This window comes from Bos javanicus, chromosome 22 (genome assembly GCF_032452875.1).
Source record: "Bos javanicus breed banteng chromosome 22, ARS-OSU_banteng_1.0, whole genome shotgun sequence".
In the NCBI taxonomy this organism is placed as follows: Eukaryota; Metazoa; Chordata; class Mammalia; order Artiodactyla; family Bovidae; genus Bos; species Bos javanicus.
The window spans coordinates 39,827,618-39,842,889 of record NC_083889.1 but is presented as its reverse complement, the minus strand read 5'-3'; the positions used below and the strand labels follow the sequence as shown (position 1 = coordinate 39,842,889).

Genomic DNA, 15,272 nt, shown 5'->3' with positions numbered 1-15,272 from the left:
AAGCCCGAAAAGGAAAAAAAAAAAAAAAATTAAATCGCAAAGCGGAGCCGGAGTGCAAAGGCCGCTCGGCTTTGTTTCCTGGCGGGGGAATTCGTCGGTCTAGGGGCGCGAGCAGGGCGCGCCCCGCCGTGGCGCTGCCAGGGCGAAGAAACCCACCATGAAACCTTGCCGCCCTATAAACGCAGCCGGCCGCCCCTTCCTCTCCTCAAACCCGAGCCGGGGTGCCCCCGAGTCTCGCCATCCGCGAGCAACGCAGACGGGGGGCGGGGGGGAGACCGAGCCAAGCCCGCTCAAAGAGTGGCGTCTTTAAGAGCTCGAAAGACGGGAAACAGGCAAAGACTAGCCGGCCCGCGAAAGCAGTCGCCCTCCTCCCTCTTTCCGAGACCCGACCAGAGCGGGTCCCCAGTCCCGAAACTGCCCCGGCCGGCTCAGCAGCGCGCGGGAAGAACCTAGTTGTGGGACGCCCGAGGCGGGAGCCCCGCGCTGCAGCTTTAAGAGCTCGAGGCGCGCGCACCCGCGACCGGCAGCCCGGCTGCGCGTCCCCGCGGTCGCCGCGCGCCCACTGCTCGCGCGCCGCCACCGCCGCCGCGCGTCCCCTGCTCGCTCGCTCGCCGGCTTTAAAGTCTCTGCCAGGATCCATGCTCACATGTTACTTCCTGTATGGAGGCATGGCTAGTTTCCAGCCCCGCGCTCCCCGATCCTCCCCAGCTCGCGCCAGAGCCACAACTTTCAGGAGCATGGACTGAAGGCGCCCTCGCCCCTGCGCCCCTCTGAGATCCTTTGTGTTTTCCTCGGTTTCCTCCGGCTGTTCTATTTTGGGGGCTCTTCGCTCTCCCCCCGCCTCTACCCTCCCCTTCCCCGCTTGCAAACATGCCTCCTTCCTTCCCGGGGCCCTGGAAGGAGCTGCCTGCCTGAAGCCCGGAGACGCCGCGCCGCGCTCAGCCCCGCCGCCGCCCGCCGGCTCTCGGGCTCCGCTGCCGACTCAAGTTGGGGATCTTCGGCTACTCGCCGCCGCCGCCGGCGGTCTCTGCCTGCCCGGGGCTCCGGGCATCGCCGCCGCCCGCCGACTCCTCGCCCTACCCGCTCGACTCGCTCCTTTTTGAACATAAAGCAGCCCTTCTCCGCCGAGGATCGTCCCCAGCGTGGCTCCGCGTTCTCGGCCACTTTTTGAGATTTTCCGGGGGGCGCTCGGCGGCTTCCCAGATTCCAGAGGGGGACTCGGGCCGCCGAGCGCGGGGGCCCCGTAAAGCAGGCGAGCAGGCGAAGAGCCGGGGCTTAGCGGAGGCTCACACCGAGGCAAGAACTTATTCAACAAGTTTACCCCCCCTGCCTTCCTCTTTTCGATGTGCGTTTTCGGACATGCGGAGGTTACTGGAACCGTGTTGGTGGATTTTGTTCCTGAAAATCACCAGTTCCGTGCTCCATTATGTCGTGTGCTTCCCCGGTGAGTGCTGACCGCCGAGGGGACGCGGCCCTGGCCAGCGCGAGGGGGAAGCGGAGTTGCCGCCGGGGCATGGAGCTCAGGCGCCCGTCCCGGGGACCCCGGAGAGGGTTAAGTGGGGGTCGAGCACCCGGGGAGGAGAGAAGGATCCGCTCCGCTGACTCTGGCGGCGTAATTTAGGGAGGCTTTTGGTTGGGGAGGGTGGAAGCAAAGAGCTGGCCGGGGAGAGGAACGGGAGCCGCAGGGGTCTGTTTCTCGCTCGGCTTTGGGGGCCTGGGGGAGCCGGAGTCGGGAGAAGACTCGTTCCGCTGCTCCGCCGCTGTGCAGGAGAGCTAGAGCTCTGAGGCTGTTGGGGACAGTGGGGCCATGGGGAGGATGCCTTTGTGGGTTTGTGGGGGATGCCTCTGTGCGTTTGTGGGGGCCCTGGGTGCGTTCCCCGCTCAGGCGAGGATTGAAGGAGCTCAGAAGGGGGGATTGGATTTGTTGCTCCGCGACTCTTTCGAGGGGCTGATGTTCGTGGAGTGGAAGCTCGAGGCTGGCCGTGGAGGATTGGGGATGTCGGGAGCAACCTGCGTTTGGGTCTCGGGGGTCAGGGACGACCTCAGCTTGGGGCTGGGGCGCGGGCTGCGCTTCGGTGCCGGCGCGAGAGAACCTTCCTGGCTCGGGGACCTGGGCGCGGTGGGAGAGCAGGGAGCAGGAGGTTTAGGGAGATCCATGACTCCCCCATCCCGGGCCCGCGGCCCCCTTTGCTTGGCTGGGCTGCTCGGGTAGGGGAGTGGAGGGGGTGGGGGGGCGGGTCGGCGGCTGTGTTGCTGTTCACTCCCGGGCGGATTTTTTTCTGTCTCGAGCCCTGCCTCGCGCCCTGTCTACCTGCGTCTTTGCCTTTTTGCAGGCTGTTAGCAGCTGGCGGACCCACACCCGCACCCTTCAGGTCGGGTTAAGACAGTAACACTGTTGACCACTGACGAAGATAATAAAACACCACACGCAGGGTGTGCGGCTCGGCGATCCTCCACTTCCAGCCCTCCATCGGCCGACCCTCCTTCTTCTTTCTGCTAGGGGAGGGCAGAGGCCAGCTGCCTCCCTCTTCCCTCTTGCAGCCCCCTTTATGCCGGGCTGCAGCCCCGAGTTCTGAATCTGTCCGACCCCCTCCCCTGGTGGAGGCCACGTCCTCTCTCCTAGTCGGGGAAAGGGTGGGAAGAAGGGTACCATTCATTTTAAATCTTTTGCTCTCCTAAGGACAGGGAATCCCCCGTTTTTCTGCCTTTTCATCCACCAGCTCCTGGATATTCGGAGGTGGGGGTTATCCAGAAAAAAGGAACGTGCTCTCCCTGGTCACAGCCGCCTGTCCCCTGGTGGCCCGAGCGCAGATTTTGGTGCAACGGGTCCCCCAGCTGCGTCGTGCGCCCTGGAGCAGGGTGCTGGCGCTCTTGCTTGCTCTTGGGGATTGGCAGCGAGGGTCCCCTTTGCAGGCAAGTGGGTGCCTCGAGGGACAGAGAGGCAAAGCATGGTCTTTTCTTCGGCACCCCGCTTTTCCCTCTGCGCATCCTCCTGTCCCTGGAACCGCACAGAATTCCTGCCACAGTCCTGAATCCCAGCTCGGATGCAGAGCCAGGACATGTATCCACACTCGACCCGAGGCCTGGGTTTGTCCACCAGGCTCCTGCCTCCACCGGGGGCTGGAGGCGGTTTTGACATTTACTCCTAAACACTCCCTCTACCACTCCTCATTATTTGTGTTAACCACCTGCCCCTTCTAGACTCTTCTTTGCCGTGGACTTGCCGGCAGAGTGAGCTCAGGCACACACACATTGGGGTTTAGCTTTGTAAGGGTCACGCTTAAATGGGGGCAGTGGGAAGCAGCCAGAGAGCAGTCTAGCAGCCTTGCGAAGTACAAGGAATTTCTGATTCCACTTCTGGCGTTCACTTTACACTCGGGCGTACAGTCAGTGGGCCAGCCGGGATTTTTCTTTTTCCTGATGTCTGAGGAAGCCTAAAATCCAAAATGGGACCGCCAGTGATGCCGCCTGTTTCGAGCTGGGACAGTTTTCATCTTCCACATTTCCTATGCCTACCCTCTCTGCGAGGTAAACAAAGAGCCCATTCCGTAGTCCGGGAGCCAAAGGGTCTAAAAGGGAAAGGGCAGCGGTGCCCGGGGAAGGAGGGTTGTGGTTTGGAGGAGTGCCGCCGGAGAGGGTGCAGCGGCAGGCTTTGCAACCAAAGTTAAAATGTCAGAGCCGGAGACGTCGGCTTTGGGTTTTCCGAAAGTGCCGCGACGCCGCTGGACCTCAGGGGGCGCCCCCGAGCCACTTATCAGGCTCCCGCCACCTCCGCCCGTCGGACTCGGCTGCCTCGGTGCGGTTGGGGCCGCGGTGGGAATGGGGCTGGGGCGCTCGGCTGGCAGCTGCAAATGCGCCCGGGAGCGGAGACGCGGTCTCAGCTCCATCCTGGTGCTCCTGGGGGGCTCTAAACCGCCCAGGAGCGGTGGGGACCTGAGTTCGCTTTGGGACGCCCCCCTCAAACCTGGAAAGTATTTGTCTGGTTGGTACCAGGGATAAAGATGCTTCTGGTTTGAGTTAGGGTCCTCCTTGTGACATCTTAACCAAAATCCCTTGTTATTTTGTGTTCCCTCTCAGAATCTCGCCAACTTCTCTGATAACATTTTGTTCTCAGCTCCTGTTCAGGATACAGGGTAGCTGTAATTTGAAAAGGTTTTGGAAGCATCGTCCTGGCGTGAATTTTTCTCCAGAAGATGGGAAACAGTGGCTTTTAGTCTCTCAACGGTGTGGCAGCTGTGGGATCCACATCACCATTAGTGTTTCAAGTGATGTTTTCAACTTTGCAGAGCATAAGCGTTATCTACATGATGTAGTGCATAGTATCTTGTTTTCTGACATCTTAAAAAAAATACTCATATGGAAAATTTTATGAAAATGGAGAAACTTAAGGGGCCCTTGAGAATCCTGTCCAGCTCTAACAATTACAACTCAATTTTTGCTCTTCCATTACCCACCTCCCCAATACCCCATTATTTCAAATCTTATCCATAGTTCATTTAGGCATTTGGTATATATCTCTAATCATTGGGAATTTGTTCATCTTACAGCATATATATTGTTACTTGAAAGGGTTAACATTTTGTGTATTTTATGTTCTTCAGCTTTCAAAAGAAACTTACAAAAAATTTCCTTTAAGGTGATTTCTCTTTCCACCCTCTGAGAGAAATTCTTCTCTATGATTCTGGTATGTTTTGTAGGATAATTACATCTAGGAGGCTGATATTGGAAATGTTTTAGATGGATAAGCTCTGCTGTGTACCTTGGATGTTTCAAAATTGGAGGACCTGTGATTGATGTCTCTAGAGTCTCCCTCTGAGCTGGCTCTTGGTATATTTGCATCTACATGCTTTGGTCCTGGTGGCCATCCTTCATGGCTGTATTAGAAACTTGCATATGTAATATAAGTCAGCAGTCTTACTCTTGAGGGATGGAGTGAGAAGTCACACACCTCTAACTCCTTTTCCAAAGTGTCTTGTTTGAAAATGAAGGGTCTTTGTCCAGTCTTGAAACTGGATCCCTTTGATGCAGTGATGGAATAAACTCTTTTGTTTCCTTCTAAACAGTGTTCATGTCACAGAGTTGATGAAGTTAGAATATTAGTACAAATAGACATGACAGAAAGAAGTAGGGAAGTTGCTCTTGGTGGAGGCAGAAGGGTTATTGGGAAGGCTGGCTGAAATGAGAAAAAGGACTAACCAATTGTGAAGCTCTGGGCAACTCCCCTTAATTGTGGACCCATTTTCACAGAGTAAAAGATAATGTTGTTTACATGAGGCAGTACAGGGAATGCTGATGATTTAACACAGCAAAATAAAACAAAACCCTTTCTGATTTCATCTTTCTATTTCTATTCTGAAAAACTCCCAAGTTTATGTGGTATAATCAGTTACATATCAGTGCACTAATTGAAATGAAGCTTCTCGCCTCTCATGAAAGAGCATTTAAGATGCCCCAGAGCAATTGCTATTAGGGATCTCCTCCTACTTCCTTACCCTTCCTCCTCATTTTCCTAGAAACTTCTTGACCAAAAGGACAATCTGGACACATCAGCCAGACCTAGGGTGAAGAAAGAAATTAAGTGTTGCTGGTGCTTTGTTGCTTTTCCTATTTTCTTTTATGGTAAAATTAAAAAAGAAAACCTGAATACATAAGCAGTGTCATTTCTAAGCAGGATAAAGTGGTAATAGGGGTGTGCTTTCTGAGTTGCAAAACTGAAAAAAATTGTGATTAACACTTTAATCCTAGGGTATATCTTTCATAGAGTCACATTTCAAAAATCAGTTTATGGTAGAAATTCACAGCATCTGAAGTTATCTCAGAAGTGCTTGATCTCCCTCCCCCCCCCCCCCCCATAAGCTCTTGCTATGCTTTGGTTATAGACTGAACATTATTAGGTGATGGGTGGTAATGACTTGAAACTTCGTTTTTGATTGTGTAGAGAATAAAAGGCCTATGTATCCACCAATATAAAGAAAGCCAAGAAAATGTGCCCTGCCTCCACTTTCAGTTTGCCCTCTGAGAATGATTTAGGCAAAGCTGGTAACTACTCAGGGAGGGCCTCGGGAAAGTGAGACTGTTCTTCTGAGAAGAGCCTGCCCCCAACAGGCAGTGAGAGCTGCTTGTGGAATTCTGCGGCTGTTGCAGAACCAGAAGGAGGCATTGGAACCAGAATGAGGTTGCCTGGGCACACATTAGGCCCTCAGTAAGTAATCCCAGAGGATTAAATGATCTGATACCTTTGTTTGCCTGAGAAATGGGAGTGATTCTCTTGCTTGGGTAAGATCCAGGCCCAGAACTATGGCAGTGTTCTGTGCCCTCAGAAGAGCAGATGCACATGTGAAAGAAAGTTATCTGTTACAGACTGTGCTTTGACTCTTGTATTTTTTAGTTTCCATTGAGGTGAGCACACATCCTTGTACTCCACCATCTTGAACCACTCTTAATTTATGTGCAGTTGTAACCTAAAAATCACTTGAAAAATGATGTATATTTTAAATACCCTGTTTATTTCTCCCTGCTTTTTTCCCTACAATTCCTTTTTGTTTAAAATTTTCAAGACCAAGGATTTGTTTATGTCTTAAAAAAAAAAAAGAAAAAAGGTCTGAAGGTAATGTAGGTGGATTTCATTTTCTAAAGTCTGTGATGACCGAAATATGTAACAGGTAAATTCGTGGTTTTTCTCCTCTGATGAGAAGGGCAGTGAGGTTTATCAATGATGGATGTGCAAGATTGCTTGAGGTAGCTAGAGGGCTCCGTGTGCAAGTTTCCTCCTGTAAGGACACCTCTAATCGGAAAGGCCATTTCCTTGGTATCATTCATAGCAAAATGTTTGGTGTTTTGACAGAAAAAAAAAAAAAAAAAAATCTATGTTAGTTGGCTTGTCGGGCCTATGCAGGCTCAAAATTTCTTAGGACTTGATACAACTCCTTTAAAAAACATTGTGAAAAGTGTTTTGAGGGCTGGTTAGGGGAGTGCCAGTCAGCTCACCAGGTTCTAGATGTGCCTGATTTCTCTTTTCGAAGCCCTCTTAACGGAATTGGGTAGTGTTCCTGTTGTACTGCCCACTCCAGTATTCTTGGGCTTCGCTTGTGGCTCAGCTGGTAAAGAATCCGCCTGCAATGTGGGAGACCTGGGTTCTATCCCTGGGTTGGGAAGATCCCCTGGCGAAGGGAAAGGCTACCCACTCCAGTATTCTGGCCTGGAGAATTCCATACACAGACTATGCAGTCCAAGGGATTGCAAAGAGTTAGACCCAACTGAGCGACTTTCACTTTACCTTTCATTTGCCTGCTGTACTTGGGGTGGACAATGGGAGACAGCTTCCACACTGAAGGAGAATCACTGTGCTGTTCTGTCTGCTCATGGAAAGGAGAAATCCCAGTTCATTTGCTTAGTTATGTCTGACTCTCTGCGAACCCATGGACTGCAGCACGCCAGGCTTCCCTGTCCATCACCCAACTCCCGGATCTTGCTCAAACTCATGTCCATCAAGTCGGTGATGCCATCCAACCATCTCATTCTCTGTCATCCTCTTCTCCTCCTGCCTTCAATTTTTCCCAGCATCAGGATCTTTTCCAATGAGTTGGCTTGTCATATCAGGTGCTTAGAGTATTGGAGCTTCAACTTCAGCATCAGTCTTTCCAATGACTATTCAGGACTGATTTCCTTTAGGATGGACTGGTTGGATCTCCTTGCAGTCCAAGGGACTCTCAAGAGTCTTCTCCAACACCACAGGTCAAAAGCATCAATTGTTTGATGCTCAGCTTCCTTTATGGTTCGATTCTCACCTTTCTTTATGGTTCGATTCTCACATCCATACATGACTCCTGGAAAAACCATAGCTTTGACTAGATGGACCTTTGTCGGCAAAGTAATGTCTCTGCTTTTTAATATGCTGTCTAGGTTGGTCATAACTTTTCTTCCAAGGAGCAAGCGTCTTTTAATTTCATGGCTGGAGTCGCTATCTGCAGTGATTTTGGATCCCCCCAAAATAAAGTCTGTCACTGTTTCCATGGTTTCCCCATCTATTGGCCATGAAGTGATGGGACCGGATGCCATGATCTTAGCTTTTTGAATGTTGTTAATACTGTTTCTTTCGTTTCTAAACCAGGTAGCTATGGAGAATTGTTTAAAATACATCAGAATATCATCTCAAGCCAGTTGGTCTCTGCCATTACTGGCTGTACTGCTTTACATGAGTCCCTTAACCCCTCTGTACCTTGCTTTTTTCTTCTCTGCAAAATGGCATCGTGTGAGGACCCTGAATTCCAAGGTGTTCATGAGGCTTGGAATGAGCATGCTTGCCAAAGGACTTAGCTCTGTGCATGAACAGTAAGTGCTCAATAAAGTAACCATGTTTATTTTTTGTGTATCGAAGCCAGTTGAGTAGGAGTATAGATAAAGGAGAAAACTGAACCAAAAAAACACAACTGTATGTAAAAACAAAAACATTTTCAAAAAATTTATATAAACTTGCATGATAGGTTTTGTGCCTGGATTTGCTCTTGAGGGCAAGCTAGGCTGGCACAGGGACATTTCATGTATAATTAGTAAAATGGTTACGTTTTGAGGTTTAAAGAAATGAGACAGCCTCTGTGAAGTCTGAGATACTTCCTTACTCCCACCTCAAAGGTGGTCTGTTCTTTCCCTGCTTAAAGATGAGAAATGGTATCTGCAGGCTAAAAATGTACCATGTGAATCTTCCAGGTCCTTGTAGGGTGTTATGCATTGTAGAAAGTGTTGCTTGGTCTTGCACCCTGGAATGCCCATCCCCCCTTTTCAGGCCTCTGTGCTGTGTGGTATTTAAGGAGAATGGATCTACCTGTGACTGTCATTTCTGGATTTTAGTTGTGTGCCACTGCTGGAAAGCAAGCAGTATTTGGGTGTTGCTTTTACTTTGTACTTGAGTGACACTTGAACACATTCATGCCCTTGTCTCCATATCTTCATGGATTCAGACCTGCAGCGTATACAAGAGAGAAGCATGCACCGTGTGTGCAAAACTCCTGCCCTCCAATCAGGTTTTTTCAGACAAATCCACAGTATGGTTTTCTGACCAAACAACAGAATACAATTTAAAGTACTCAACTTAGCTATTTCGGGGTTGCAGCAAAGTGACACAGTTGGCTGCTGAAATTTAGCAACTAAGAAAGAAGCAATGAAAGCATAGTTCATGGAATATGTAACACTTCCATGTAAGAAAATAGAACAACTGGTCTTATTTTTGGGTCTGTGATACTGTTTTCTTAACGAGGAGGAGGAAACAGGTTGCCAACTGATACTGCAGTGGGTATACTTTTGAGGAATCCATATGAGTTATTAGATGAATCCGAGAGGTATTTGATTTCTGACACCATTGCAGCCACATGAATTTCACAGCGTACTTAAATCAAATAAACTCATCAGTGTAGAATAATTTGGATAGGAGACATAGCTGTTAGCCATTTACCAAAAATAAAAGCATAATCCAGATTAATGAGGAAATGTCATTGACTTTCCAAGAGTCAAGTTAGTCACGAGTCATCAAAAGGATTTATTTTCAAAGCCATAGTTATTTATAACAAATGAGTTCTGTTCTTTTTCTTTTTTTAAATATCACTTTTCCTGAAGTGTTTTGATTCAGTGAGTGTGGAGGTTAAGAGCTGGCCATGGCCTTGGCTATGTCGCTGGTTAGCTAGCATGTCACTATGCCACTGGGCAAATTCCTCAACATCCTGTTGAAGTGGGGTTGGGTGGTAGTGGGGATCTGTGAGTCCCAGTTATACACACCTCTTATTCAGGAGCTACGCTAGGACCTCAGAGGTCCAGGTTAAAATTCTATGTTAATTCTATGTTATGTTGCTATGTTGAGAAAATGGCCTCATTTTTTAATCTCTAAAGTGGGGACATTGGTTATAACAGCCCACACTCACCAAGCACTTGCCATAATCTTGCTGGGGTATGTGAGTTTTTTATATTCCTTTAATCTCCTCTGGAAGAAACCATGAATGTCCTCACTTAAGGATGAGGAAACTGAAACCAAAAGGAGGTTGTCTCTTGTTCAAGGTCACCTTTGTTCTTAGTGAGAGTAGCTAAAATATGTCTCTCTAATTGTCTCTCAGAATTATTTTGAATCAGAATGGTTTCTGTTTATTTGGAAGATGCTTTTCCTAATTCCACAGGAAGGCAGATTAAAAGACCCAGCCTTTCGTATTTCATGCTACTGCTTTTCCCATAGAAGCCAAGTACCATAAAGGCTGGGTGAAATAAAGGTGTCTTCCTATATTTGCTACAATTAAATAAGGAAGTAATGCAATTAATATAGGATTTTATTTGGTTACATTGAAGAGATGACCTTTCTGCAAATTACTTTAGCTTCTGAATAAGCTGATAATAACTGTGGATAGAGTGAGTTTGTTGGTGTTTTTTCTGACTCCTCTTCAAAAGAATCTAAATTGATCTAGTTTATAATTCGAGAACTTTTGTTTGGGGCGTTAAAGATGGTTATGTCATAATAATGAGGTATTATTATCATCCTATCTATCATTTAAATGTGGGCTGCAGGCTCGAGTTATGGCTTCAGAAAAATGTCTAAGGGAAGTTGTACTTGGCTGGAGAAAGTTTGGGTTCTGGATTTTACCTCTGGAGTTTAGAACTCGCCATGGAAGCCCACCAAGCCAGCTGTGGAATCTGGGCAAGACCCTAGGTGTTTGGGAGGTTGTCTTCCTCACTCTTAAAGAAACATTCTTCTGGAATTTTAGGGATTGTTGATTCCATACTGGATGGTTTCAGAGGTTGTGACTTCTGAGCTACGCTCGAGTCCAATGCCCGGTCCATATTATGATGTGATTTGTCAGGGGTCCTTCTGGTTAGTTTTATTCTGACAGTTGGCTTTTTAAGGCACTAAGAACCCTTTCATTATTTCTCAGACCCTGCTGCAGAATATCCTGAGGGAATTAGCAAATGGGATAGTGAGTGGATCTTGGTTAATGAAATGCCCGTAAGCTGTTTTTTTTTTTTTTTTTTTTTTAAACAGGAAACCTCATTTCTCCTGGAGTCCTTGTTTAAAAAAAAGATTGGAAGTTTGCTCATGCCGATGAAGTTATGCCTGGCTTTTAAAACTTACTGAATGTGATTGAGGATTGGGAGAGTGGTGGCAGGGTTCTTTATCTAAAATGAACCACCCAACCTAGTTCCAGAGCGTGCTCTGGAAAAGAGAAACGGAGAAGGGACAGTCATTCGGGTTATCTGGAGCTCTGCAGGGGGCATCTGGTATTTTTGGCTGTATTGTGTTGAAAAAAAGGTTGAGTTAAATATTGGAGCATTTCTCATTCATGTCATCAACAAGTGTGTCCTGAATACCTGCAGCACACCAGGCACTGGGGAGATAGCGGTGACCAAAACAGAGGGAGAGTCCTGCCTTCATGGGGGCTTCTTGTAAAAATCTAGGTAACTCCTGGAAAATCGGCAGGTACAGCAGCCAAGGGCACGTGTCTTCCTTCTAGACAATAGTAAGCTGGAATTAAATAGTGGCTGCCCCTTGAGAGAGGGGCACTCATCTGGCCCGCAGTGGTTATTTACAACACTCAGCTGATCCCTGGAGGTGTTTGCCACCAGCATGCCTGATTTCTAGATTTCTACCTGAGGGACACTCTTTTTTAAAAAAAATCTTTTTGCTGTTGCTTGTTTGGGGTTTTATATTGCCCAGATTGGCTGTATGTAAATACGTATGTGTGCGCATGTGCTAGCGCGACGGAGCCCATCATTGGCTGAAGCCGTGGCGTCATTCCTGTCTGCCTGAAGTTCAGCCGTCCCGGGTCTGTCCTTTTTTGGCTTTGCAAGTAGGCTGCTGCTTGGATGCTTCATTGTAATGTGGCAGATTTCCTGCTGATCTAAATCGCAGTTGGCTTGTTCAGTTTTGAGGTTACATTTCTTTTTTTTTTTTTTTTTACAAAAGTTTCACTTCGAAGAACTAGGGCCCTTGGTCACTTTGTTGTTACCAAACTACCCAAGACGGGGATGATAGGGGAAGGCCAGGGACCACACAGTGGAATGTGAGTAAAGTAATATTGGAGATATCCCCTTCCCAAGGAGCTTCATTTTTTCACATAAAATCCCTGACCCAGTAATTTTTTTCCCATGTGACAACCTATGTATGGATTTCTGATACATGACAGAAGTATCAGGAATCTTAATTTTTCCAACAGCAACATAGGAAAACCTGGACTTTGGATGGAGTAGTGTGTGTGGCTTTTGATGTGAGCAGTTGGAAGGTTGAGGAGGTGATTTCTTCACCCTAATTCCAGCTCCTTTTGTCATTATAATATGCCATCGATGTGAATTGTTCTCTTATGATTTAGAGCCTGATTAGAGTCTGCTGTTTGCCCCCTGAGGGCAGGACTTACATCCTTCCTCTACCTACTGAATCCTCAGTGTCTAGGTGGTGGTAGTCATATTTGACTACTGATAAAAAAAGTGAAAGTGTTAGTCACTCAGTCGTGTTCAACTCTTTGTGATCCCATGGACTGTATGGTCGTCTGACCATGGAATTTTCAAGGCAAGAATCCAGGAGTGGGTAGCACTCCAGGGCATCTTCCCAACCCAGGGACTGAACCTGGGTCTCGCATGTTGTGGGTGGATTCTTTACCATTTGAGCCATCAAGGAAACTGAGCAAAATTACAAAAATTAGAAAAATTGCAAAATTACAGGACATTGTTTAAGACAGTGATATCCTTGTATGTGCTTTCTAGAAATGTCACATTGTATCCTCTTAAGAGACACATTACTCAAAGTCAGCATCTTTATTAAGAATTCGAAATGTATATAATAATGTTGTCATGGTGTTTGAAGTCCATCTTTGAAAACAGAAGCTAAATGTGTGCTTTCTGTTACTCATCACCAAGGTATTTATTGCTGAAAATGACATATTCTAATTAAAGGTCACATGTCTTATGTGGCAGCAGGACTAGGTTTTGATGGTCACAGATCTTCTGTTTTCTTCTCTTATGGAATAATTGAGGCTAAATTCTGTGAATCTGGTGTTTGTTTGCATCAGAAATGCCCTTGGCTGTAGGGTTGACCCAGAAGTATTAGGCAGCCTCATCCCTGCATGGGCTGTCCTGGTGACAGTGACAGTAGATACGTGGAGTATAGCAGAGCTTCTGAGAGCTGAGTGTAGGTCTGTTGCTTGGTAATGGCTTTGGGCAGATGGATCTAGGAGAAGGACCAGAAGTGACCACTTGGGCCTGCTTGACAGGTACTGGTTGACTACCCTGTCAGCTTAATTAATCAGATACTGACTGTGCATCACGTCATTCCAAATATGCTTAGGCAGAAGTTAAGTTTTCTAGAACACATTGCTAGTCGATGCCTGCCTTCTTTCATTCCTCTCCCACCTAGTTGTTTTCTCTTCTAAAACTAGTCATTTTCTCAGCTTACATGTGTGCAAGGGCCATATGTGGAGGGTGCGGAAAATCACTTGACAGTTTTAGGCATCAGCCCCTCATTTTCTCAATTGGTCAATTTGCGCAGAAGCTGCTGAAATTGTTTTATGTGATGGAGGGTGGCTAACTCTGGCATGAGAGTTCTTCCTGAACACTTTTTAGGATGTGCTCTTTAAAAGAAAAACACCTCAGTTACTGCAGTGAATTAACCGACTTGAGGGAGCTGCTGGTTCCTAAGGTTTCTGCCTTCACTCGAGATGCTGAGTGGAGGGAAAATTGATTTTTGGAGAATCTGGGGGAACTGTAAGCACTCTGACCAGATAAACAAAGCAGTTTGTGGAAATAACTCTCAGATGCCTGGGGGACCTTTAATAGGATTTTGAGAAAATGAGACTTGAGATGAGTGGATTCAGATGAAAGAAGCCACTGGCAAATGCATGTTCTTAGAATTGCACAGATCTGTCAGTCAAGTTAACTGGCTCAAGTTAGTGAATCTTAGTTTTGGCCTGTACTAACTTGGCCCTGAACGTACTTGATTGGTTTTCTCATCTGTAGAATGGGGATAATGAGAGTTTCTGTCTCCCAGAGTCCTTGTGAAGATGGAATGAAATTCTGTATGCAGAGCACCGGGAAAGCATTAATCACATAGGACAGTGTAAGTGGTACCTTCCTTTAGTAGCCGTTGGTTAAGATTTGTGAAAGAAGCACTTGCCTAACTGTGCTGTCAGTTAACCCCATGCAACCCTGAGCAAAGCTAGGAGGGCTGGAGCTCGGGGAGAACAGAGATCCCCAGTTAATGAAGTAGTGCAACAGAATTGAACTTAGCTTTCTGGATGATATCATGTTCCTTCTCTGCTAGCAGAGTAGGCAGTGGATGAATGAAGGTACACGTGGCCACTCAGGAGCATTGTCTGTTGACAGTCTCTGTTAGCTAGCATCTCTGTTACGTGAGGCTGTTCTCATCCGTGGGTAGGATGTACATGCCTTGTGTATCTCTGTTAGTATGAGGCTATTCACATCCCTGTGTGCGTACAGATGGAAACATTCAGGGACAGTCTGTACTGTGCCACCTGTGTTTTTCTCTTTCCTGCCCTTGTGTTATTTTGTAGTTTTTTCTACACAGGGATTGCAAATTGACATATGAGGCCCTTCATCTTTACCGTAGCCATGGCAGATATTGCTCATTGATCACAGAACTCTTTCCTGCCTTTGCAACGATTGAACTGGGAGAGGACTTTAGTGCCGTCCCTGTGCTGTACCGAGACATGTTAGCCAACCTGTGAAAGTAGTATAAGGAGAGGCAGATCTAGGGAGCTTTTACATCCTTGCAAATACGTTTGCTGATATATAAGCAATTTTAAAGCTATATAGCTATTTTGCGGAGAAGGCAGTGGCACCCCACTCCAGTACTCTTGCCTGGAAAATCCCATGGGTGGAGGAGCCTGGAAGGCTGCAGTCCATGGGGTCGCTGAGGGTCGGACACGACTGAGCGACTTCCCTTTCACTTTTCACTGTCATGCGTTAGAGAAGGAAATGGCAACCCACTCCAGTGTTCTTGCCTGGAGAATCCCAGGGACGGGGGAGCCTGGTGGGCTGCCGTCTATGGGGTCGCACAGAGTCGGACACAACTGAAGTGACTTGGCAGCAATAGCAGTATAGCTATTTTGAAATTGGCCCAAAAGAGCAGGTATTGATAGCAAGTATCTTGTGCAAAGGTTTCCTGATCCATGAAATTGATTAGGGCTTGTATTTGACTCACATTCATTTATTCAGGGGGAAGGAAGTCCAATCTCTTGACAGTGGTTACATCATATTCTAATGGGCAAGCCTTACTAATGGAGATTTGGGGA

At 47.4% G+C, this 15,272-nt stretch overlaps 1 protein-coding gene across 3 annotated transcripts in view; it reads left to right on the top strand.

Moving 5' to 3' along the window:
* The first annotated feature begins 584 nt into the window (after window positions 1-584).
* Window positions 585-15,272, top strand: part of PTPRG (protein tyrosine phosphatase receptor type G) — a 777,275-nt gene continuing 762,587 nt past the window's right edge. For 2 of the 3 annotated variants that reach the window (XM_061396519.1, XM_061396517.1), the window contains exon 1: window positions 586-1,444. In XM_061396519.1, the coding sequence (XP_061252503.1) occupies window positions 1,360-1,444 (85 nt within the window). In that variant the 5' untranslated portion in view covers window positions 586-1,359. Of the gene's footprint in view, window positions 1,445-15,272 lie in introns of all 3 variants that reach the window. The other variant, XM_061396518.1, reaches the window with a different exon arrangement.